The sequence below is a fragment of the Aspergillus bombycis genome (genome assembly GCF_001792695.1).
Source record: "Aspergillus bombycis strain NRRL26010 chromosome Unknown contig00011, whole genome shotgun sequence".
Lineage (NCBI taxonomy): Eukaryota > Fungi > Ascomycota > Eurotiomycetes > Eurotiales > Aspergillaceae > Aspergillus > Aspergillus bombycis.
In genome coordinates, this window is record NW_019170013.1 from 36,001 (window position 1) to 58,415 (window position 22,415).

The 22,415-nt window shown below is 48.6% G+C and overlaps 9 protein-coding genes across 9 annotated transcripts; 5 read left to right on the plus strand and 4 right to left on the minus strand.

Annotated features, from left to right (window-relative positions):
- Positions 1–2,719: 2,719 nt before the first annotated feature.
- Positions 2,720–3,857, minus strand: ABOM_002243 (NifU family protein; the record flags this gene model as incomplete). The annotated part of the gene is made up of 3 exons (XM_022529373.1): positions 2,720–2,875; positions 2,953–3,489; positions 3,561–3,857. 3 exons carry the CDS (start codon positions 3,855–3,857, stop codon positions 2,720–2,722), a joined length of 990 nt encoding a protein of 329 aa, XP_022392825.1.
- An 815-nt stretch (positions 3,858–4,672) lies between these two features.
- ABOM_002244 (uncharacterized protein) lies at positions 4,673–6,218 on the minus strand (the record flags this gene model as incomplete). The annotated part of the gene is made up of 3 exons (XM_022529374.1): positions 4,673–5,527; positions 5,588–5,728; positions 5,793–6,218. The coding sequence occupies 3 exons, from the start codon at positions 6,216–6,218 to the stop codon at positions 4,673–4,675; spliced, it is 1,422 nt and encodes a 473-aa protein (XP_022392882.1).
- A 1,425-nt stretch (positions 6,219–7,643) lies between these two features.
- Positions 7,644–8,321, plus strand: ABOM_002245 (zinc finger HIT domain-containing protein; the record flags this gene model as incomplete). Its single annotated transcript, XM_022529375.1, has 2 exons — positions 7,644–7,714; positions 7,829–8,321. 2 exons carry the CDS (start codon positions 7,644–7,646, stop codon positions 8,319–8,321), a joined length of 564 nt encoding a protein of 187 aa, XP_022392881.1.
- Positions 8,322–10,908: 2,587 nt separating this feature from the next.
- ABOM_002246 (putative Ras guanyl-nucleotide exchange factor RasGEF) lies at positions 10,909–14,238 on the plus strand (the record flags this gene model as incomplete). Its single annotated transcript, XM_022529376.1, has 6 exons — positions 10,909–11,154; positions 11,226–11,544; positions 11,628–11,813; positions 12,134–13,614; positions 13,665–14,093; positions 14,155–14,238. 6 exons carry the CDS (start codon positions 10,909–10,911, stop codon positions 14,236–14,238), a joined length of 2,745 nt encoding a protein of 914 aa, XP_022392824.1.
- A 400-nt stretch (positions 14,239–14,638) lies between these two features.
- On the plus strand, positions 14,639–14,968 carry ABOM_002247 (LYR motif-containing protein; the record flags this gene model as incomplete). Its single annotated transcript, XM_022529377.1, has 1 exon — positions 14,639–14,968. The coding sequence occupies one exon, from the start codon at positions 14,639–14,641 to the stop codon at positions 14,966–14,968; it is 330 nt and encodes a 109-aa protein (XP_022392880.1).
- A 433-nt stretch (positions 14,969–15,401) lies between these two features.
- ABOM_002248 (putative PP-loop ATPase superfamily protein) lies at positions 15,402–16,655 on the minus strand (the record flags this gene model as incomplete). The annotated part of the gene is made up of 1 exon (XM_022529378.1): positions 15,402–16,655. The coding sequence occupies one exon, from the start codon at positions 16,653–16,655 to the stop codon at positions 15,402–15,404; it is 1,254 nt and encodes a 417-aa protein (XP_022392879.1).
- Positions 16,656–16,963: 308 nt separating this feature from the next.
- On the minus strand, positions 16,964–17,780 carry erg2 (C-8 sterol isomerase ERG2; the record flags this gene model as incomplete). The annotated part of the gene is made up of 3 exons (XM_022529379.1): positions 16,964–17,301; positions 17,408–17,434; positions 17,498–17,780. The coding sequence occupies 3 exons, from the start codon at positions 17,778–17,780 to the stop codon at positions 16,964–16,966; spliced, it is 648 nt and encodes a 215-aa protein (XP_022392823.1).
- An 874-nt stretch (positions 17,781–18,654) lies between these two features.
- On the plus strand, positions 18,655–19,425 carry xgeA (putative endoglucanase; the record flags this gene model as incomplete). The annotated part of the gene is made up of 3 exons (XM_022529380.1): positions 18,655–18,974; positions 19,027–19,206; positions 19,242–19,425. 3 exons carry the CDS (start codon positions 18,655–18,657, stop codon positions 19,423–19,425), a joined length of 684 nt encoding a protein of 227 aa, XP_022392853.1.
- Positions 19,426–20,943: 1,518 nt separating this feature from the next.
- On the plus strand, positions 20,944–22,218 carry ABOM_002251 (cyclin family protein; the record flags this gene model as incomplete). Its single annotated transcript, XM_022529381.1, has 1 exon — positions 20,944–22,218. One exon carries the CDS (start codon positions 20,944–20,946, stop codon positions 22,216–22,218), a length of 1,275 nt encoding a protein of 424 aa, XP_022392854.1.
- Positions 22,219–22,415: the final 197 nt, after the last annotated feature.

Consider the following 22,415-nt stretch of genomic DNA (forward strand, 5'->3'; position numbering starts at 1 on the left):
GAATCGGATGCCCCGAGCCACCGCTCAGTGTCCTTGGATTTCACTAGTCCTGTCGGTGAACAGACACAAGTGGATGCCTCTCCATTGTATACACAGTATGTACCTATCTATACCTTCAATTTGAGTAGAGGAAGAGAAGATCTCTGTCGCTACAATCTGTTCTATGAAAAGATATTGAGGAAGCAAGCTCTGAAAATGGTTTGTCAACGCATTCAATTGCATCGTCACCTTAACGCTTGATGCACAGCGCATGCGACTAAATACCTATACTAGCGTTTGACTACGGGGTCCCAGCCGGAACAAAGAAATATATAGTTCGGCGCTTCGAGAGAGAGCGAGAGAGAAGGAGGGAGGGAGTAAAGTGGGAATTTAATTGATTTGATTGATTAATTAATTCATTCATATGAAAGTCGTCGGCTGACATTAACACTGGGTGTGTGGTGGTCTTTTCCCAGTTGCCCCACCATTTGGTATGCGCTTCCATTTGGAGGTTTTGTAGAGGCCACCCGGAAGCAGGGAGCTATTCTTTTGTGCTCCATATATTTGTACAATAGAAAAGGAAGAGAAACAAAGGAGAAAGGCCGAAATTGAATCACTCATCACCATATAGTTATTATCAAGTCAGCTTTCTTGTCTTTTCCAAATTTTTTTTTTTTTTTTTTTGCTTATTTTTTACTTTTCTTCTTCCATCGTTATTCCCGGAGGAAAAAAGGGTCACGGGTGTCAGACCACTTCTTGTATCATAACGTCATACTGTCGTTACGTTACACTCCACCATACCCGATAATCTTTGGGTCAAAACAGCAAAAGCATCCAGCAAGATTGTGCGAAGCAAACATCTCAGGTCCCAGGTACATGATTAACCCTCCCATACTTCCATCCATTTGTCAAAGGACGTCGAACATCATCTCCCCTCTTTTGGGAATCTCTTTTGGACCAACCATGTGCCGCACTAAAAAGAAGCGCATCCGAATTGCGGGGGAAGAAGGACGCAATCAAATCATTGTCATGAAAATGATGACCTCCTCACCGGTAAAGTTAGGGTCGAAGGAATGCCGTCCAATTACGAGACGCAAGTTCCCATGTCATGCAGGATCTTCGGCCGTCCAAATTGCGGAGAGAGCTTTCCCGCATTGGTTCTCTCAACCCACGAGCCGCCTTTGCATTTGCCTAGGCTCTTTCTGCCTTTCCAGCCATATTATAGTCCCCACCGTCAGAGGAGAGAGATCTCCATTACTCACCGATATCCCCAAGAAGTAAGTTCATTTTACAGTGACTGTTCGTTTAGGCCCCTGACTACCCCTTTCGTTGGTCCAAGAAGGGGGATTGCAACATAACAGACAGTTCAAGAGGAGCTTCTGGTCCCACCCATGGTTGAGAGCTGCTGGACCCTTTTTTCGGTCTCTGGGTCAATGATGGTTAATGACACCAAAAATCCGATGGTAACCCACGGATTGCTGGAGGTGCATTCCAGTCTTCATCTCCCACTCGTTATGGAATATTTCAACTGAGACCGGATTCGTGACGTGGGGATGTTGCACGATTACTCTCATTGATCATCATCTGATACCGCATTGACAGGATTTCTTTGATCAAGGTTTCCTTTTTTCCTTTCTTTTTCTTTCCCTCTCTATTTTTCATATTCGGATCCTTCTTTTTATCTAGTTTCTCTCAAGGCTTATATTCTCCGAGCTTCGGTTTAATGCCTTTTTGACAGGTGGTCTCTGCCGGTACATCAGTGTACACACATATATATGCAGTACTCCGTACAGAAGACGGAAAGAATCGACACCATACGATACATTCCGACTAACACCTCAGCCACACACACAAGCAAGAAACCAATTATTCCATTCCATCCTCCACCACCCACCGGCAATGTCTGAATGTCGATCTGATCTCTCACAATTCTCAACCACATACAGGAAGACTATGATACCGACCGCATCTAGAACCCCGCAGCCCCTTCCAGGCAGATCCGACCATGTCTAACTTTCATATAAACCTCCAGGTCTCGCAAGTCAGGTGCTTCCCATCCCGTATAGTAAAACCTGAGGGCCAGACCCACTAGTAGTAGTAACTTGAGGATGTATGTCCCGTAACCCAAGACATCGACTAAATTAACCCTACGCTTGAGCGTCCCCCCGCCTCAGAAAGAAAGTCCATTGCATCTTTACTCCGTAATAGGCCTCTCTTCTCCAATTTGGAACTCCACCTTCCGCGCTTCCACCCGACGCTAGTATCTTTGTTTTACAATTCCCCCTGCGGTATTGGTTCTGCTTGATTGGGGTATTTCGTTGCGACATGTGCCTTTCGTTTTTCGTTTTGTGTGTTCGGCATTCGGCTCCCCATTCCCGACGCCCAATTGATCCGCCATTTTGTGGCGAGGGGCTGGGATGGGGTATGATTGTGGCGAATTTGGGACCTTTCCAACTTAGGAGGGTGCCTAGATTGCGAGAGGCGATGTGTTCATCTATTGTGCTTGATTGATGTCTTACTGGATTTGTTAACTAGTCCTGCTCAGTGTCGTTATAGAGAGGCGTACGTTTTTGTAGTTTATTTGATAGTATTGTACAAGGTCCCATTGCAGCATTGCAGAGACGTAAACACGAGCATTTCATACGCAAAGCTCTTCTATCCACTCATTAAAACATTGATATGCAACCAATGGTATATAAACGAAACCAATGAACAAAGACATGGGCAGAATACAATGCTTTTATGGGGCTGAGTCCAGAGTACCCTTGCCTCCTGTCGAAGCGGTGGCAGCGGCACCCTTCTGCTGGCGCAGCTTCTCTTCAAACTTAGCGAATTCGTGCATCGAGATCTCCTCTTCTTCATCCATCACTTGCTCAACCCCTTGCACTTCTTCGATCTGTCCAGCCATGCACCATTAGCCACCTACCCCAGCAAGCAACCCCGAAGGGAAAAATAAAAAGGCGGGAAACTTACGTAGTGCATAAGCATAGACTCAATGCCATTCTTCAGAGTGACAGTGCTTGAATCGCAGGTCCGGCAAGCACCGCGCAACTTCAGCATCACAATACCGTTCTCAAAACCGCGGAGCTCAATGTCGCCGCCGTCTTCCTGGATTGCCGGCCGGATTCTTGTCTCCAGGAGCTCCTTGATCATGCTGACAACTTCGTCATCCTCTTCATTGTAGCTGAGCGATTCCTGTTCGCCGCCCTCCTGTGCGCTCTCTCCAGACTTGGCGACCGTGTTGACGATCGGCTCGCCGGAGGTCACAGCCTGCGTAATCAAGCTGAAAATTTCGGGTTTGATATGGGCCCAGTTTGCATCGCTTGCCTTAGTCACAGTGATGAACTCGGGCCCAAAGAAGATGGAGGTTACACCGTCAACATTGAACAGGTTCGCAGCCAAGGGGGAAGGGTGAGGAGGAGCGAGGGTAGAGCGAGGAGACAGGTACTCGAGGAACGATGTCGGGAAATTCTCTGGGAGGACACGGTGGTTAGGGATGAATTTCAGAGCCTAGATCCAGGTCATCCAAGTCTCAGCGTCAGTATGAGTCCAATATAAATGGTGAATAGTGATTAACCTACGTCGGGATTCGGTGTGTTCTCGGTTTGGATGAAAATTGAGCGCTTGCTGACTGGAGATGGTCCATTCACACGGGTCACTGCAGACTGTTGGTGAGGCCGCAAAGTCGGCCGATGACGAGCCTCCGAGGCAGTAATAGCGGGCAACCGAGCCGAACGGTGGATAGTTCTGTAAGATGCAAAAACATTGGGGAGGACGGTGCACGAGGAAGACTCGGCCACGCTCAAGCGCTGTGCCGTGACTCTGGAGTTCAGAATAGTTCGCCTAAGCATAGTACCGGATACTGAGCTGACAGACATATTGTAAATTTAGCAACCTGGTACGCTGGGGTATCTGGTTTGTCTGTTTGGAAGTGTTTCTGGATAGTTGATAGAAAGTACATTTCTTCCGACCGCCCGGCACTCTGACGCAATAAAGTTTCACGTGACCCCGGGAAAGGGACTTGCTGATAAATCGGTAATTGACTTGAGCCAATCACATGGTGGCAGTTTGACATTTACATCCCAGCCCAATGCCAAAGTTGCATTGCATTCCGCGGAAAGCGAGACATCAGAGCACCAAGTATGCTTTGAGCATTCCTAGGAACAGTACGGAGTAGCTTTCTCATTCTTTCAGAGAACCTCTGTTCTTTCGATGATATGTATATACAGTACATGTTTCACTTTTTACAAGTAACTCAACATGTATTGATTGCATACCCACACCATATGAACGTCTTATATATGTAAACTCCAGTGTCATAACTCCTGATATGCGGTGGTGACTGTTCGTTCTTGATAACGTACCAGCCAACCACGACGAAAAGGTGGACTTTCCTAATCGAGTGATATTCTCGGAGTATAGCACTAAAGGGCTTAAACCTAAAAACAGCATATCCTCGTTTGTTATGTGAGATGGATGACACGTCCAGAGCTTCCCCGGACAAAAGTCTCTTGTCCGAAGCTTGGGTTCGGTGAGCATCAATACTGGCACATGGAAGCTGGTTTCTGGAGGAAGCTTAGCAAGGCTTCTGTGCTTGCGCGGTCGGCTTTATTCTAGTCGTACCCGGCGTGGCCCGACGTCTTGCTATCTTGTTTGCATAGGTGTTGAAATGCTCTAATCGCCAAAATCGCTCTCACTCGGGCGATACTGATGTGGGAGACAAGCGTTTCCTCTGCGAAGAACGGTATTTGGGCCAAACCATGTCCTTCAGAAAATATCCGATACCAAGACCTAGTTGAGGTAGAAGCACAAACACTCCCTGGCACCACCGGTATTTTTCGGCAATTTCATGTACACTATAGAACTGGGCGCTCTGACTTAAGGGAGCAAGCAGTAGCTGTGCGCCCAAAGTTTTCAAATCCCGCTGTAAACAATAGATAACAGAGCGACAGACCTGGTCAGCATAGTGTTCGGCAAGGGCAGTGAAATCGGTTGTTATTTCAGAATTCGGCGTGACTCTGGATTTTGCGTCCTCGCCAGAAGTTGAGTAGCAGTTAGCCAGAGAGACACGGTCTGCTGGTTCAAGAACCTCGAGTAACTGGTCGATTAGAGGATAGAGCAATACTAATGCGGTCCAATATATTAGATGAGCCTCTGCACACGTGAGAGACGGGAACTGAAAGGGCTTAGGCAATACATCAGTGAAGAGAGAGCTTCTAAAATCCTTTCGACAAGTCACATTAGCAGGTACTAATGCTGAAGGTTTTCCGAGTTCCTTCTGTGTCATGCAACAGATTCGATGAAGTTTCTCCTCCAGAGAGAAACAAGAGAGTAACAGTTCTCGCCCAGTGTTTTGAATCTGGTCGTGGCCTTCAGCTCCCTCCTGGAGAAAGCTGTCGACTCGTTCCATCAAAGCGGAACAGTCCGCCAACCGATCAATAAGCTCATCGATGGGCTCAGGGCTATCTGTGTCTTGCAACGAGCTATCCTGCCCGGTCGAAGGGTTGTACCAATCGGGCGCTTTGCGTTTTCCAATCGCATCGCACAACTGGTTTGCTAAGCATTAGCAGGTAGAAGCGGTCGACTTCTCGAAAATCAGAACACTAACAGTGACGAACTTGAGTTGACGACGAAAGAGCCTGGATGCAACGGTTTCATCATCTTGTCCAGAACACTGGTTGATGACCGCACTACTGCCTTGAACATGGGCAATCCACGCCCCAAACCCAGGCGGGGAGCAATTTATTAACTACTTCGTTGTCAGCCCGTACGATAACAGCGAGGCCGCGTGCAAGTATATCTGTGATACATACTTCGTATATCTGGAAGATTATCGTGGTATACAAGACATCTTTCCCGAGAGCTCTCCTCGAGCTTATCTTACCATTTAGCATCCGAATAGCATTCCCGTAGATTTCAGTGCTGTTCTGCAGTAAACGTCTATCTTGATTTTGTTTTGCTAAAAATGCCGTGGAGAGCGCAACAACCGCTTTGTCTAGGAGCAAGCTGCTTCCAGAGAGGTCTGGAAGGGTTTGAAGAATATTCTTGCCCGTTCTGTCGCAAATATATTGCGACTGGGGCAGGTATCTGTCTATGAAAGACTGGAACAACTGAGATCGGACCTCCACATTTGTATTCAGCTGAGGGATTCCGGGTCCCACCTGGTCTACTTGGTGAGTCCTAGGACCGTTCAGGAGAGCTTTTGGACGCCGGGTGAACTTTTGCGCACCATCCTCCATTGCATTGGAGGATTTGTGTATGAAAACCCTTGACCGCCCATAACCGGCGCAGAAATGGCCGTTCTTAACGCACCGGAGGCATTCTGGTTTGGCTTCATCGCACTAAACATGCGTTATATTCCAATGGCCCGGAGTCCGCTGGTTTTTTGCGTAGGAAAGAGTTTGCGTTCAGCCTTACCTTAATCTTTCGGCGCCGGCATGTATTGCATCCGGTGGACTTAAACGGTATGCCGCCCATTTTCTTGACCCGATGTCATCTCAGTTGCCGCGCGCCGCAGAGTGAAAGAGGGGAGGTAGATTAGAATCTGTCTTAGATTGGCTGTGTATAAGCCGAGCATGCAAACAATGTCTCTGATCAAGATACTACATCATTCTACCTAGGAGGACGAACCGTGGAAGGTGGCCGTGGATCACGTGTGACCATTAAGCCGCTGATCTTATCCCCCACTCTCTGGTTTTATCTAGAGCCCCGAATGTAGTCATAGTGAGAGATCAGTGGCCGATAATGTCTGAAAACCATGGTGTGGTTTTTCCCATATGGAGGCTTATTGATGCTAGGGGTCCTACTATACTATCCAGTGTCATAAGGTGTGGAAACTAAAAGTGTAGTTTCAACGGCCCATCTTCAATGACTCTTTGGGTGCTGTGAATCAATTCAGCGACGGTCCATACATCGATGCTTAATACAGAGCGCAGCAGCTTTCGGGGTGTTGAAGCTATCAGGCAATGAAGTTGGTAATTTTTCGTATAAAGGAGCTTTCCTGATCTTCGTACCAGTTCACCTCGGCACGGACTCCTAGCCAGGTAAACTATTTTGATGGGTGGTAGAGACGGAATATAGTAAAATAAATAAGCGACAATGAACTGGTGATACCTTTGATCAATGTTGAACCATCTGTGTCGGCTTGCCCGTCTGGCAGTAATTGTATACGTCATCGCGAAGTTGAGCGCCCTGCTCAACTTTAAGGTGTGTATCAGTCTATTGCTGACCTTGCTGGTTTCGTGGAACAAGCCGACTAGGTTATCCAATGTTAGGTGTGCTTGAAGTACCCCCATAGACTCTAATTTACCATAATCTAACTGATCTAGTGTTTAATATCGGCTATCAATCAATATGAAGGCTGTTGATTTATCTGAAGCATTTAGGATGGAAAATCTTACTAATATGGTAACTTGCTGTTGCAGAAATACTAGTCCTTTCCAGGCATGGTCCTATGCTGACTCATCCCTTTTCAGAGCTCTTTTGTTCTCGATTGCCATTCTCGACCGCTTCCAGCCCATCCCAGGTGTTTAAGATCGACAAGTCTGAACACTAAAGGCTTATTTTAATAAGCCCATTGTGGTTGGATGCTCAACCATGCTTGAGGGAGTCTGATTGAATGCTGCGCAGCTGCGAAAGCTCTTAAAGCTGCCCATAATAAGAAAATGCCTAATACATGCGAGGTTTGCGCCTCGGAACTCTCTAAATACCGATGTCCCACATGTGGGCTTATGAGGTAAGTTTCATGGTTTCATCAAGAAAGAAGAGAAAGAAAAAAAAACTGTGAAATAATTCACAGATACAAATATGGCCCCTAAGAAAATCAAAACCACTAATGCGCATCCCCCAGTTGCTCGCTCGCCTGCACCCAATCCCACAAGATCTACTGTGCGCCCAAAGCACCATCGCCAAAGACATCTGAAGAAGCGAATGATACCCAAGATCAGCCAGAAGAAGTCAATGGGCATACTAATGAAGATACACATAAGTCACAAAACGATACCGATCCCAGTGTTTTAGGGTCTTCACCCCAGCTTAAGGAACTGTTCGATCGTTATCCCGTACTACGTGACCAGTTACGAGATATCTATAAGGCTACTCTTGAGGAGGAATGGATTGAGACTCAAACTCATGGGGGCCGAAGACCCTTCGGACGGGGAAGGGGAGCCCCTCGCAGCCGAGGATCTTGGACTCGCGAGAAGGGCTTCAAAAGAGGTTTGGGGAAAGTCAGAAAACTAAGGGAGATGTGTGAAGAAGGCTCAGAGATCGGGAAAAGTGCCGAAGGCTACATGCGATTCGTAGCCTTGGTCAATGGAGAGCGTTTCCCTCAGGAATCTGCATGACGTGTATTACTTTGTTCTTTCCCCTTTTCTCTGTCCTGCGAAACATGTCGCGTGCATGTATCGGGAGTTTTTGGGCCATGTGTTTGTCTGACATCCTCAGCCTCGATTAACTGTGCCGAGGCTGAATATGCTGGGGGAAAAACCAGTCAATAAACCGACCACCCTTCACCTCGGAACCTTCCTCAGCAGGGGACAGGGTATATTCGTGATAACCTTGGCTGATGTATAGTACACCTCAGCGATCCATGAAGAAGAAACCAAACGATCAGTATTCAAGTAAAAGGTTAAGGGTTTGGGGATACGCATATTAACTGATCCGACTGTCAAATCCGCGTCCGTTCCACTGCTAGGCGATCAGACGAAAATTGTTGTCTTAGACATATAAGCTTAAAACACTACCTACCACTTTAGAAAGGCTGGAATAAACAAAATGACTATGGCCTGCATCGCCATAGCGGAGGGACGTACTCCGTTCGAGGACTTCTTGTCGACACTCGGGCCATCTTCGGCATAAACCAACGCACGATATTCCCCATAAAAATTTAAATGACCTTCGTTTGACTGGCTGTCTGACAGAGACTAAGGCAGTTTTAATTGACAGATCCGCTTGAGGCTGGGCCACACAAAGCCGCTGGTGTTGACGCGAACTAGGTTGACGCCGTGTAGCTGAACCAAAGTTTTGTGATATGTGTGATAGATAGGTAAATACGGAGTACACTTACTTCCTTTAGTGCTTGGAGGTTGGTGATAGGCGAAAATATCCGCGCGGCCTACTCCGTATGGAGCTTCGGAATGTCATTGAATAAGTGCCTGAGTACTAATGAATCAGCAAGTACCGAATCAATTGAATCCTCTACCTTCATTGATCCAACCTTGGAAAGGCACACAGACCCTCTGGAGAACATGAGTTGATGTGAGTCTAGGATTGGAATCGAGCAGTCCGTTCATTATTGGTCTGGATCCAAGCCCCCCGTCCACTCGTGGGGAAGGTCGTGCAACGCGGCCTTCATTTGACGAAGTGAAACCGTCCCGAACTAACTATGGTCTTAGCGTATCCCTGACCACAACGATACACCCATCATAGGACCCCCAATGGTAAGCGAGTCCTTAAGGGGAAAGAATAGGACTTGAGAGATGGGTTATTGGGCGGGTCTAGTTGCCTCGTGAGCATCCCATGGAGAAACAAGGCCGTAGTTGAAAAGAGGTTGTTAATAGGTGATGGTTGTAGACTCGTAGTAGGTAGGGTTCGGTACGGACTTTCCTATGGAGAACATGTGTCTTAATATGTATGCCTAGGCATAGTATACTCCTGTACCTACTACCTATATTAGGCTATTAGCAACAACACCTAGGTTGTTCATAACTAGTTATCTGTATTGCTTACTATGTGGTATGGCATGTGTCTACTAGTATCAGGGTTGTAAAGTCCATGGGAATGATCACCTCCTAAGGGGGGATTTTGCAGCAATGAGATGTCTGATTCCCATTCTCCCATCCTGATTCGGAGAGACCATAAAGCTACCGTCTCATTGTTTGTATCACACATGGCCATTAATGTCTCCCGGTGGCCTCCGAGGCCCTTTTTGTATTCGAGTCATTTATGGAGTAGTCACTTGAGTTTTCTCATTTTTTGTATTTTGTTTGTGTTTTATTTTAACTGGCCTTTTCCTCATTAAGTTTCAAGCTGACTATAGTTTTTACTATTTATTTTTTATTTTGCTCTTCCCATACATAGAAAAAAAAAACCAGGTTAAAAACCATGTTCCTCCCTATAAGACCAACTTGTTGAAGGGTCCCGTCGGCTTCCCACGCGGTGTGAAGATCCCAACCCGGACGGGCGCACAACGCCTTTGAAGTACGCAGAAGTTAGACTAGTCTATCTTTTCCTGTACAAGGTATTTCCCTGGCAGGTCGACATCGATGGGTCCTCTTTGTTTTTCTCTCTTCATCTGATTGATTCGCCGACAGGGCACTCGTGCGTACGTGCGTGTGTTTCTAATTTTAATAACTGTCCAGCTTTCTTCCGACCAGCTTCTCCATCGTTTTCTGGGGCTCTGTCGGGCCAGTGACATCGCTCGGTCTGTTGCGCGCAAACTCGCCGTCGGCTGATCTTACGACCACTGAAGCTCCTCCCCAGCATAAAAAGTATTTGTTCTCAACGTCACTAGCATTCTCTTGTGAGATTCTGTCCAACTCTGACCTGTGGATACTGGATTTCTCAGTACTAATTTTGGATTTGTTTGCGTCTAGTTCCCCCTCCGGTGTTCGGCTTGAGAAGCATCACAGCATAAAAACCAAAAAAAAGGGAGAGAGAGAGAGGAGAGGAAAGCATAAGGAATTGACACCCGTGTTAGAGGAAATCAAAGGATCAAACTGCCGACCGTCCTTGGGATCGCTTTAAACAATACCGTCGATTGCAAATACTCCGATAACTTTCAGTCCGGGTTGCGAGCGACAATGGATGAGCTGCCGTGCCTGCTTCACTTACTCACGTAGCAGCAGTTGGACCTTGCGCTGTCGGACCTTGTTTGCTGTATCGGATATTCCCTAACGCCGCCGCGCTGGGTTCGCGTGAGCATCACCCATTATGACCTCCCAGACACCGCGACGAGAGCGGTCATCTAGCGACAAAGCCCAAGCCGTGTTCATTCCGCAACGGCCCGGTCTTCCAGGTCGAACAATTTCCGCCCCTGCTGGTGGTCTGCACAAACTTGATTCTTCCAAAGTGGCGATAGAGACCGGGAGTAAGATTGAGCCACCTGTTATAGAAGAAGAGGACAACATGGGATCCTCCGGAAAGAATGGAGTTCCACCTACCCGTGCTGGTGATGAGGTACAGCCAAAACCATCTGTGTTGCAAGATCCGGGAAAGCGCATCGTTTCTAACCATGATGCACTGTGCAGATCTCGTCGAAGCCAAGCTTTCCCCTCGTTACCATTGCCGTCGTTGGCCAAGATAAAGTAGGTAAAACAACGTTTATTCAGAGTGCCTTGGATATGAAACAGCCCCTTTCGTCACGAGCGACTACGAAGAAGATGTCGTTGGACGGGACTGTGTATCTCGTCCGCCTATTGGAGATGAATACGAAGGAGATATCAATCGGGAATGATGGCCTCCTGGAATGGCCACGAGTTGGAAACGATTCCCCGCCAGTAGACGGCGCTCTTGTTGTCCATGATGTGACACGGTCTGTAGGTCTCCCTGAACTTACAAGGTTGTTGGGTATGTGGCTTTTCTTTACTATCCCTAATAATGTTTGCAAGTTTATTGTGCCTCGCCGGCGCATATACTGATTTCCTGTATAGACACCTTGGCAGCATTTGCATTTCCGTCTGTATTGGTCGCCAGCAAATGCGACATTCAAGCACCAGATGGACCGCTCGAGCCTGCGTTGAAGAACTATCAGATTCACAAGACATCTCCGGAGTCGCCGCGGTCGCAAAAGATGTGCATTTCAATGGTTCTGCGTGAAGTTATCAACAGTAAATACGGTAAGCCTGCCAACAACTTCACCCCATCAATACTGTAGTACCCTTTGTTTTATGCACCCCTCATAGAGGGAATGAGAACGGGAAGAAACTTCTGGACTGTACCGTTGTTTTCTAAATTCCTATCTCATATTTCTTGGCCAAACCCCCTTTGAGCGGTCCGCCACGTTCTCGCTAGTTCCGTGGCGCGGCCTGAGACTAGCGTTCGCGTCCTCCCTAGTCGGCCGCCGATCTTCAGGATGTCGGCGTCGCGGCGTGCAATCCGCCTTTCGCTGCCTACTACTTGCTGGTTCAGAGCAGACTGGATACTAACAATCTTTTAGACACCACTGGTTACTCGTACTCATTTAAAAAACCCTCCACACAGGACTGGCATCACAGCCGTGCCAACTCTGAAAACCCCACGGCTGCATTAACTGGAGCCGCGGGCGGCCCTATCACTAGTACCTTTGAACCGGGAGTCGATGGGTACGGTGAAGACCGTCAGTCCACCGACCCCTCGAATTCTTCAAACCTGGCCTCCAATGCACAAGGCTTACGATTCTCCCGGATCAATTCGTGTCCGGTGCGACCACATACACCTCCTTCAGGGACTCGATTGAATCCACACAAAACATCAACGGCGGAGTCACCGGCGAAGGATGACGGTCGGCAGCAGCGGCTTCATACAGCCTGGCGGAATAGTGGTGGCTCAGATGCCTTCAACAGCTTTCTAGATATGGACAACGGAATGGAAGGGCCAGCTAGCGCTCCCTCGAGTCCGGAAAGCAAAGAAAAGGCGTTGAGCGAAGGATCTTCCAATGGATCTTCGAATGATGCCGGATTCACGTTCGATGAACTCGTTGATCGCCTTGTTGCACAACCAATGTCGAAGCAGGACTCCAAATTCGCGTCTATATTCCTCTGCCTTTACCGCAAGTTTGCCGCACCGTCCACTTTGTTGAATGCACTTATCAACCGATTTGAACGGAACGAGAAGAATTTTACCGATCAACTGACTCGCATTGCGGATCAGCTGAGGTTACTTAATATTATGTCCACCTGGGTATCGGAGTATCCAGGCGACCTAGCCTACCCTAAGACCCGCAAGCGGATTACGGATTTTGTCTCTACTCTGGAAAAGAGTCACTTTTACATGTTTGCTGCAAAGGAGGTTGGGTCTTATCTTGAGAATAATGCAGATGATGATGATGTAGGTTGGCCATTCAGAGATGGCGACGTTGATGAATTTGACGGGCACGAGACTTTCCTCAATAACTCCGGTCGGAGCTCACCATCCTTGTTCCTTGGCGGATCGACGTTCGACGAAGGCGAGGAGAATGAAGAGGAAGAAGACCCTATATACAACATGAGTGCGTTAGATCTTAGTGAAGGCGCGTCAGATCCATCTTCGAAGCTTTCGAACTCGGCCACCTTCGAGAAACCTGGTACCGTGTCGAGCCAGTCGTTCACATTTTTGAGCATGGAGGCTGCACAGAAGGAATCTCAAAATCTGGAACTTACCCCTCGACTATCATTGTCAAAGATGCAATGGCGACAATTCATCGAAATACCTGATGAAGACTTCGCGCGCGAATTAACCCGGATTGACTGGATCATGTTCAACTCTTTCCGGCCACGGGATCTTGTGCGGCATGTCAGCATCTCTGGGCCGGACAAAGACAAGATAAAGAGTTTAAAGCATGTCAATCGGATGATCAAACAGTTCAATCATCTAGCATTTTTCGTTGCTAGTGTTATCCTCTTCCGGGACAAGCCTAAGCACCGAGCGAAAGCATTAGAAAAGTTCATGAATGTTGCACAAGTGAGTTTCTCTATCACTCACATTTTCTTCTTGCACTGACCCTCTACCAGAAACTGCGTCGATTAAATAACTATAATTCTCTCGGTGCAGTAATCGCCGGAATCAACGGAACACCGGTGCATCGACTGTCGCAAACGCGCGATTCCGTGCCTATTCAAACGCAAAAAGATTTTATGAGGCTGGTCATCCTCATGGGGACACAAAAGAGCCACTTTGCATATCGCCTAGCATGGGACAATACCTTCTCAGAAAGGATCCCATTCCTACCACTGCATCGGCGAGATCTGGTCTCCGCTGAAGAGGGGAACCGAACATTTGTAGGAGATAACAAGTCTAGGATCAACTGGCGGAAATTTGAGGTGATGGGGGAGGTTGTATTGGGTATTCAGCGCAGCCAGAAGACGCCTTATCCTCATCTACAGAGGTATGAGGACGCAGCCAGACTGGTACTCGACATCAAACTATCGGGTGACGATGAGGTTAGCTTTCCCACCCCCCCTCCCCTAACGTTTTATTTCTACGATTTGCTAACTTGCCTAGGATTTATATGCACGCAGTTCCCAGATCGAGCCCTCCGCTGGTGGCGACACGGGACGCAAAAAGTTCGGCTGGTTACGGTCGTAAAAGGGCATGATGGAAGATTCCTCTTTTCTCAAATTTTTTTGGTCATCTATCTATGTCCATGAGGGTAACGATTACATGACCCAGTCATACATTTGTACTGACGAGATGCCTGATGAATGATGACGATCGTCTGGTCTATGATGTACATACATATCGATATGTCTAAATATATTATTCCTGTTACATCTAACATAGCTCTATCTCATACACATAAATTATCCCGATAGCATCACGTGACCCCATCCAGATAGCAGACATCACTGAACGATCCACCACAACCACCAACCAAATAAGCTCCTCAACACTTCCAAACCACCCAATATAGACAAAGACAAAGAGCCAAAGCCAAACATCATTCCCCTTTATTTTACCAAAAAAAGAAAAAGAAAGAAAACACAAAATGTCCCTCCAAGCCCAGGCAAGATCAACCTACCGCGCCCTCCTCCGCGAACTCCCACGCCGCAGCCTCTCAAACCCAACGCCCCTCCACAACCGCATCCGCGAGCTCTACCGCGACCATATTAAATCGGCGAATGAAGAAACGCTGAATACTCATATACAGGAGGCGGAGCAGGTGGCGCAGTATGCGCGCGCACAGCGCCAATATATTGCGCTTGTTGAACGGTACAACCCGGGCATGACGCTGGATGAGCAAGAGAAGATTAGGCTTACGGCTAGACGGGTCGGATTGAATTTGCCTATTGAGGCTAAGGACCAGAAGGGGGAGTGAAATATTTAGGGGTGTAACTGGTTGCACGTGGTGGATGGGGGGTGTGGTGGGAAAAGAAAAAGCTATGGCGGTAGACTTATGGGTTCATATATACGTGGAGTTCGGGTGTCTTATATGAATTGTGCCATTGTGTCATTTATAGATTGTATATTATTCTATGGTATCTGACTGACTGAGTGTATAACTCGTGAAGTCCGTTCATTCCTTGTGCGTCTGTCTTCGTGATGTCTTTGCTTTTGCGCCATATATATATATATACATATATATATAGTGGGCCGTGTGGTGTCGCGGAGGGTACTCTCTGCGCTGGATGACGGGCTTTATGTGTGGACGACGTTTGTCGGCCATCGGTGACAGCGGTAGCCCGTACATGTGTCTGTATATAGTGATCTGGGGATCTACGACGGAAAGAATTGTTTGATGACAGGTGGACTCAGCCACCCAATTGGACTTTTTCCATCTGCCGCATGAGTGTGCTGCTGCTTTCTTCATCTTCCAATCCCACGCCCACTTCGATCGCGGTCTTGGGCCGGTTCTTATTCAGTCCTTCGAGTAGGGTGCATGCCTTGCAAATCTTCTGACTCGATATATATCCGCACCGTTCGCATGTGCCCATCGTTTGCGTCTTTATGGTCTTCTGCGTTGAGCCCTTGATTCCCTTGTTCTGCTTCTTACGAGGAAGGGGAATACTCTGTGCGGGCAGCTTGATCTCAACCTCTCTCGACTCCGCCGCTTCATCATCAGCCAATTTCTTTTCCATCTCCGCCATCTCACCACCACGCGTCCGGCCATTCTGGCTGCCACATCCGCCAGCCGACTCATCATCCGCAGCCCTAGCACAGGCTTTACCCTTAACCTCCGCAGGGACAAGCTCCGCCATATCCTCCCCACTCTTAACAATATCCAAAATCGAGCTGGGCCGAATCTTCTCCAAATCCTTAATCAGTGTCCGCGCACTACCCCGAAACGCCTCAGGCGAGTAGATACACTCGGTACTGAAATAATCCAGCTGCTTATGGTGGGCATAGAGCACGATTTCCTTCTCATACGCATACTTCAAAGGCTTACTGCGTTTGATATCTGACGCAGCCGAATCTGTAACGATACTCGTACCCCTCGACAAGCGCGGCAGATCACCCCGCAGCAGATTCATCATAACCGTCTCCGCAACATCATCCGCATTATGCCCCGTAACAACATGCTTGATACCTAATCGCGCCGCACCGCGGTCTAGCGCCTGGCGTCGGAACACTCCGCAGTATGTGCAGTTGCCTTTCTTGCCCACCTGCGCCACGACCTGATCCATCGTCCACCCGTATAACTCGTCGTACCCGACGATCTCCAGTGGCATGTCATATTGCTCGGCATTGCGTTTGACTGTCTCTAGACTGTCGTCGCGATAGCCTTTGATACCCTCGTCAATGGAGAGGAGGCAGAGATCGAGGCCATAGTTGTAGCGCTCGTTCAGGGTCTTCAGTACGGAGGCAAGGACGGTGCTGTCTTTTCCACCGCTGGCACCGATGGCGACCCGTTCCCCAGGGTAGAAGAGGGAGGTGCTGGTGATTGTTTCGTGGACTTCGGTTTCGAAAACGTTGATGAAACAGGTTCGGCAGAGCTTTTCGCGGTTTTTTGGTCGGATGATTACTGCCCGGTTGGTTTGACAGTGGAAACAGGGTGAGGGCGCCATTCTGAATTGATTTTTGAGAATTAATTAAAATTAGCTTTGGGTTTGGAGGGGAAGAAAATCAGTGATAATCGATAACCATGATAGGCTTGTGAGTTTGCTTTGTTTGCATTGCGGAGAAGGAAAAATTCAAATGTTGCAAACAAAAGTAAGCAGAACAAGAAATGCTTCACTGCAAAGAAAAATACAATCACAGTTTGATTCTAATTAAAAATTTTGGTATTTCTATACCTATAATATACATAATCATGACCCAATCACATCTGGCTTATTGAGGACTGTAAGAGAGTACAAGAAACACCGGGAGGGCTTTACAGCTTCCCCTTGAACAAGTTGGCGATCATCTCCCGGCCCGTGATTCTAGAAGTAGCCCACAGGGTAGGGAAATCCAGAGTGCTGGAGAAAGTATCGGCATATCCGAAGAAGAGCATGGGAGGGATCCAGCCACGGGCATATTCCAGCGCGAAGCAGGACGCATCCATCTTGTATTGCTTCACCTCACCACGCTTGAGATGGTGCACGCTGCCCTGAGGGTAGACCTCAGGTTCGTAGGATCCAGGGACATAGGCAAGCTGGGTACCCTGAAGGATGTTGAAGTAATCATCCGCAGTGTGACGGCCAGTGTGGCCTTCGGTGCCGATTGCGGTTCCTGAATTCCGATGTGGTTAGCAAGAGGGGCATTGTATGGGCGAGCCGTTGGAAATGGGTCTAAATAAAAGGGGATGTGTGGAGAGGGAAGAGTTCGAGAGCCGCACCAAAAATAATCAAGTACTCCGTGATACCTGGTTGAATGTTAGCAATTTGTAGGATTCGGAGGACGGAAAAAGGAGAAGAATTCCGCTTACTAGCATGAATAATATACATGGCACCCATGGCACCGCCGGCGTTATTGAACACCCATTCCTCTTCCTTGTTCAGGTGGCTTCCGGGGACCTTCTCATCTAGCTCCGAGACAATGTAATTTACAACGGCGCGAGTATCGTTTCCGTGGGCAGCAATTGCACGCTGAGAGAGATCATGCAACTGGCCGGGTTCGAAGATGTAAAACTGTTCGAGACGCGCATTGAGGTAATTGTACAGACCGGCCAGAACGGCCAGTAAGGTGGCCAAGAGGGTGAGGGTACGCATGAGGAACGAATTGGATCAAACGGGTTTCAGAGGAATTAGTTAGGCGACAGGAGATGGAAGGAATGTAAATTGAATCAGAGTGTCAGATGGATCAGGAACAACAATAACAAACGCCGGTGGCCGCGGAGTGCGGCACCGAAAGGGCTTAGCGCGGCCCGGATTTGGGTGTCTTGGCTTTGTGGGGGGTTTTTTTACTACCGTACTACTAGTATTCTTCTACTCTATTTCTTGCGAAGCTACTCCCGAATATCCCCTGACCATCCATGACTACCGGTATCACATTCACGAATACCGACTCAGCAAGTTCAATCTCGGGAAATCTCTCTGTTGGCCAGATCTCTTATGTTAGGCTATATCTGGTGCATCATTCCTTCAAAATCACTTTGAAGACGGAGTTGTCTCCGTCTGTACTCCGTAGATCGTCATTGTGCAGTCTTCTTCATTACACAATGACAAACGTCATCCAACCTGTCTCTCCGATGTTCACCCGTATAGTGGCTCACCGGATAATTAATTTCCTTTGCGATAATTGATGGAGTTGACTGTCTCAGGATGAAGAACTTTACCTCCATGGCTCCACGCTTCAGCGGGTCCGCCGGATACTTCAAACACCGGCGCATCGCATTCAACGCTTGATTTATGCCACCATTCAGCGCTTGTTCCCTCTGGCACGGGGGCTCAATCCTCTAATCCCAATATGCCGAATTAACCGGAGATTAAACCACGGTTCAGTGTGTTTCTAACTGAGGACATCTCCGAGAGGAGCAGGTATATATACCGGCTTCTAGCTCCGGATCGTCAGCCAGAGGTGTCTCTCCAATAACGAGCTGAAAACCTAAACATTCAGTTTTAACCATCACTTGACATATCCAAAATGAGGTTCACTCCTCTTGTTCTCGGCTCCCTCGCCTCGGCTGCCGCCCTCAACCGCCGGGCAGATATGTGTGGCCAATGGGACACCACCACTACCGACAAGTTCACTTTGTACAACAACCTCTGGGGTGAGGCCAACGCGGACAGTGGTAGCCAATGCACCGGCCTTGATTCGGACAACGGAAACACTATTGCCTGGCACACCAGCTGGAGCTGGACCGGTGGAGCCGGCCAGGTCAAAAGCTTTGCCAACGTTGCCTACAACTTCGAGGCCACTCAGCTGAGCCAGCTAAGCAGCATCCCCAGCACATGGAAGTGGCAGTATGTCGTCATGTCAACTAGATTTATTTAGTTGGGTACTAACTTCCCTTAGGAACACTGGCTCCGACATTGTTGCTGATGTCGCATATGACCTCTTCACCTCATCCAGCGCAGATGGAGATGAGGAGTACGAGATCATGATCTGGTTGGCAGCCTTGGGCGGTGCTGGTCCTATCTCGTCGACCGGATCTACGATTGCCACCCCCACCGTGGGCGGACAGAGCTGGTCCTTGTATAGTGGCCCCAACGGCAGATGACAGTGTTCAGCTTCGTCGCCTCCTCCACGACCGAGGATTTCTCGGCTGACCTGAACGATTTCCTCAAGTATCTGCAAGAGGAACAGGGCCTGCCTTCCAGCCAATACCTGACCCATGTGCAGGCGGGTACTGAGCCCTTCAGCGGAAGCGACGTCAAGTTCACCACCTCTTCCTACTCTGTCTCTGTTGCCTAATTGCCACCCTGTCAGCAAGTTTAATAACAGTTTTGTAAATACTTTGGGGCGATGCTAGGCGCCGTGTTTCAGGGACCGTCAGGGATCGTGGGATGAATGGAGGGGAAATGGTTCGGGATATACATACCTCAGGAAGGAGTCTGAATCATCCCGTGTTTTGGCGAGAGGGGTACATGTTGTCTGTTGCATGGTTTATTGTGAATAGTTGTGGTTGTGTGCTTCTACCCGCTCGCTCCTGTGGAGCTGAGGCATCTAGCTTGTTGAGTATATAGGTTTTATTTAGAAATCAAGGTCGAAACATCTAAATATAACTGTCCAGCGTCTAATGAGACCATCGGATGGAACGAAGCGTTTAGAAGTGGCGCCGTATAATTATAGAAAGGCGACTAACTCGTACTAGTAGCTAAGGGTACCTGTAGGGAAAGTATCTATCTTAAGATCTTAAGTCGAGGGATTTACAGCGTCTGCACTGTCGGCGCTTAACCGCCTGCAGGAACCAAACCCAACCAAACCAACCAAACCTCCACTTCTGTAGTAAACCTGTGACCAACAGTACATCTCAACAGGCAGCAATCACCACCCCCCCCGGGACAGGATCATCACTAGTCGCGCCTTCTCCGGCATAGGGAGCATGACGAACCCCTCGGGTGTCAATTGTCAGGAATTGTACCCTATTCTGTCATACATACCATCGCATGATTCTTGACAGGATGCGCGCCAGAGGATCGTGCGAACAGCCCGCCACGATGTAGGGGAAAAAACGCGACCGCCGAAATAGGCCTTCGTGGCGAGCCATCCACTTGACGAGGAAAAAAGGTCGATAACCCTTGATTGAATCGTATCTCGTGTTCGAAGATCTGATTGATGGAGAGCTTATTGCCAATCATCCACCCCCCTGGGGTCGCGCGCCAAATGAGATCATGGGGGAGTGGATGGCCGGTATGCACGATGCGCGTCCAACCGCCGTCCTTGCATACTAGCATTGCCAGCCTTCACCTCTGAACCACTGAACCTCTGAACCACTGAACTAACTATCCACTCGCAGGGGATGTCTTGCCCTCATTCTGAGTTTCTAATAGATACTTATATTCTGTCAGTCACTCGCTGCCAGTGTTCAGCATGGCATTCACACACTTCAAGCTTTCTCTCTCTCTTCTCTTTTTATATATCGATCGGTCGGTCTCTTCATAGGTCTTTCCTTATCATATTTTCTCTCTTAATTGATCGATTTGATTATCACTGAATTAATTTTCTTGCCGTCCAATATTGTCTTACCGCCGCTCCATACTTCGGAAGGTGATCCATCAGGTTGACACGACAACCTCAACATTCCTCTTACCTGCTGGCAGGAATTTTCGCGACTCTCCTAAATATACCTAGTTTTACATTCCTTAGAATTTGTCTACAAGGCAAACATTGCCTCTTTTTATCCGTTGCTCTCGCTCTGTTCTGTTCCCCTCTTTTTCCCTTTACCAAATGCACACCCTGGCCTACCCTCCGTTCTATACCACCGCCGCCATGGAGCAAGTCAGCCAACCTGATCAAATGAACCACTTCCAACATCTCAATCGAATTGCTCTCCATGAGTTTGTCCGACTACCAGTCTCTCGTGAGATGGTGGCGCATCTAGCGATGCAAGCCTCACAGGTCATCCACTGCGAACCTCATGTGACCACGGCCAGCGCTCATGGTCAACCAACACCTCCCAGTACACCTCCATTGGATGCGGTTGATTCTCAACTTCCGCCTTTGCCCTCAGTCGAAATGTTTATCGCTTCGCTAGTCACCCGCTCTCAGGTTCAGGTTCCTACCCTGATGACCTCCCTAGTCTACCTGGCCCGTTTACGTTCTCGTCTCCCGCCTGTCGCAAAAGGCATGCGCTGCACTGTTCATCGCATCTTTCTTGCTTCCCTCATCTTGGCAGCCAAGAACCTAAATGACTCTAGCCCAAAGAACAAGCATTGGGCCCGTTATACTACCGTCAAGGGCTATGAGGGGTTTGCCTTCTCCCTCCCAGAGGTCAACCTGATGGAGCGACAGCTTCTGTTCCTCCTGGATTGGGATACCCGCGTTACTGAAGAGGACCTGCTCTGTCACCTGGAACCGTTCTTGGCCCCCATTCGTTACCGGTACCAGGTCCAAGAGCGTGAAGCCGAGATGCGCCAGCCCCGCGAATGGCGCCGTCTTCAGGCTTCCGCAGAACTCCTTGCTTGTCGTCTTCGTCGTCAGAAATTGGAAGCTCGCCTTGAGGCTCGTCGATCAAACTCGGTACATCGTCGTCAGCGATTACCTGCGAGCCCTGCATCGTCTGGGTCACTGTCTTCCATGTCATCCAACGCATCGCCAGCTTCCCTGGCAGACACTGATCGCCACAAGCCCTATCGTCCGCGGAGACGCCCGTCGACCCGCAGCGCTGCCTCTGTCTCCCCTCCATCTGCGCAGGATGTGCCATCCTTGACTCGAGTGGATACGGTGCCTTCATTGAGCTCGCGCGCATCTAGCATTGCGCCAAGTTCCCGAAATGCCACCCCCGCTAGTCTGCGCCCATCCAGCTCTATCACCAGCATGGAGGCTGATATTCGAGTGGTAGATGGAGCGCGTAGCCCATCTCTCAGTTGCGGATATATACCCGTATCTTCAATGACGGCTTCCAACCCCAAGATGGAAGAAATTCAGCAGCCTACCAAGAAGGTTCGGATGAACGGACATGCTGGGCACACTGGATTCGTCGCTCGATTCCTGGCTTCTGCCGCTGGCTCTTACATGGGTGGCCGAATGCGCTCTCACGTTTAACCATCCTACCTCCCAACTGAGCTGGTCTCAGCTATTAATTAACACCATCGCCTTTACCTTTCCCATCCTAGCACCCCAATGTTACCTAGAATGATAATTTGCTTCTCATGTTTTGCCAGAAAAGCGTCCCCTTGATATCCAGCAATACCCCACCGGTAGGTCTACGTTCGTTTTATATTGCATCGCATTGGCGTTGT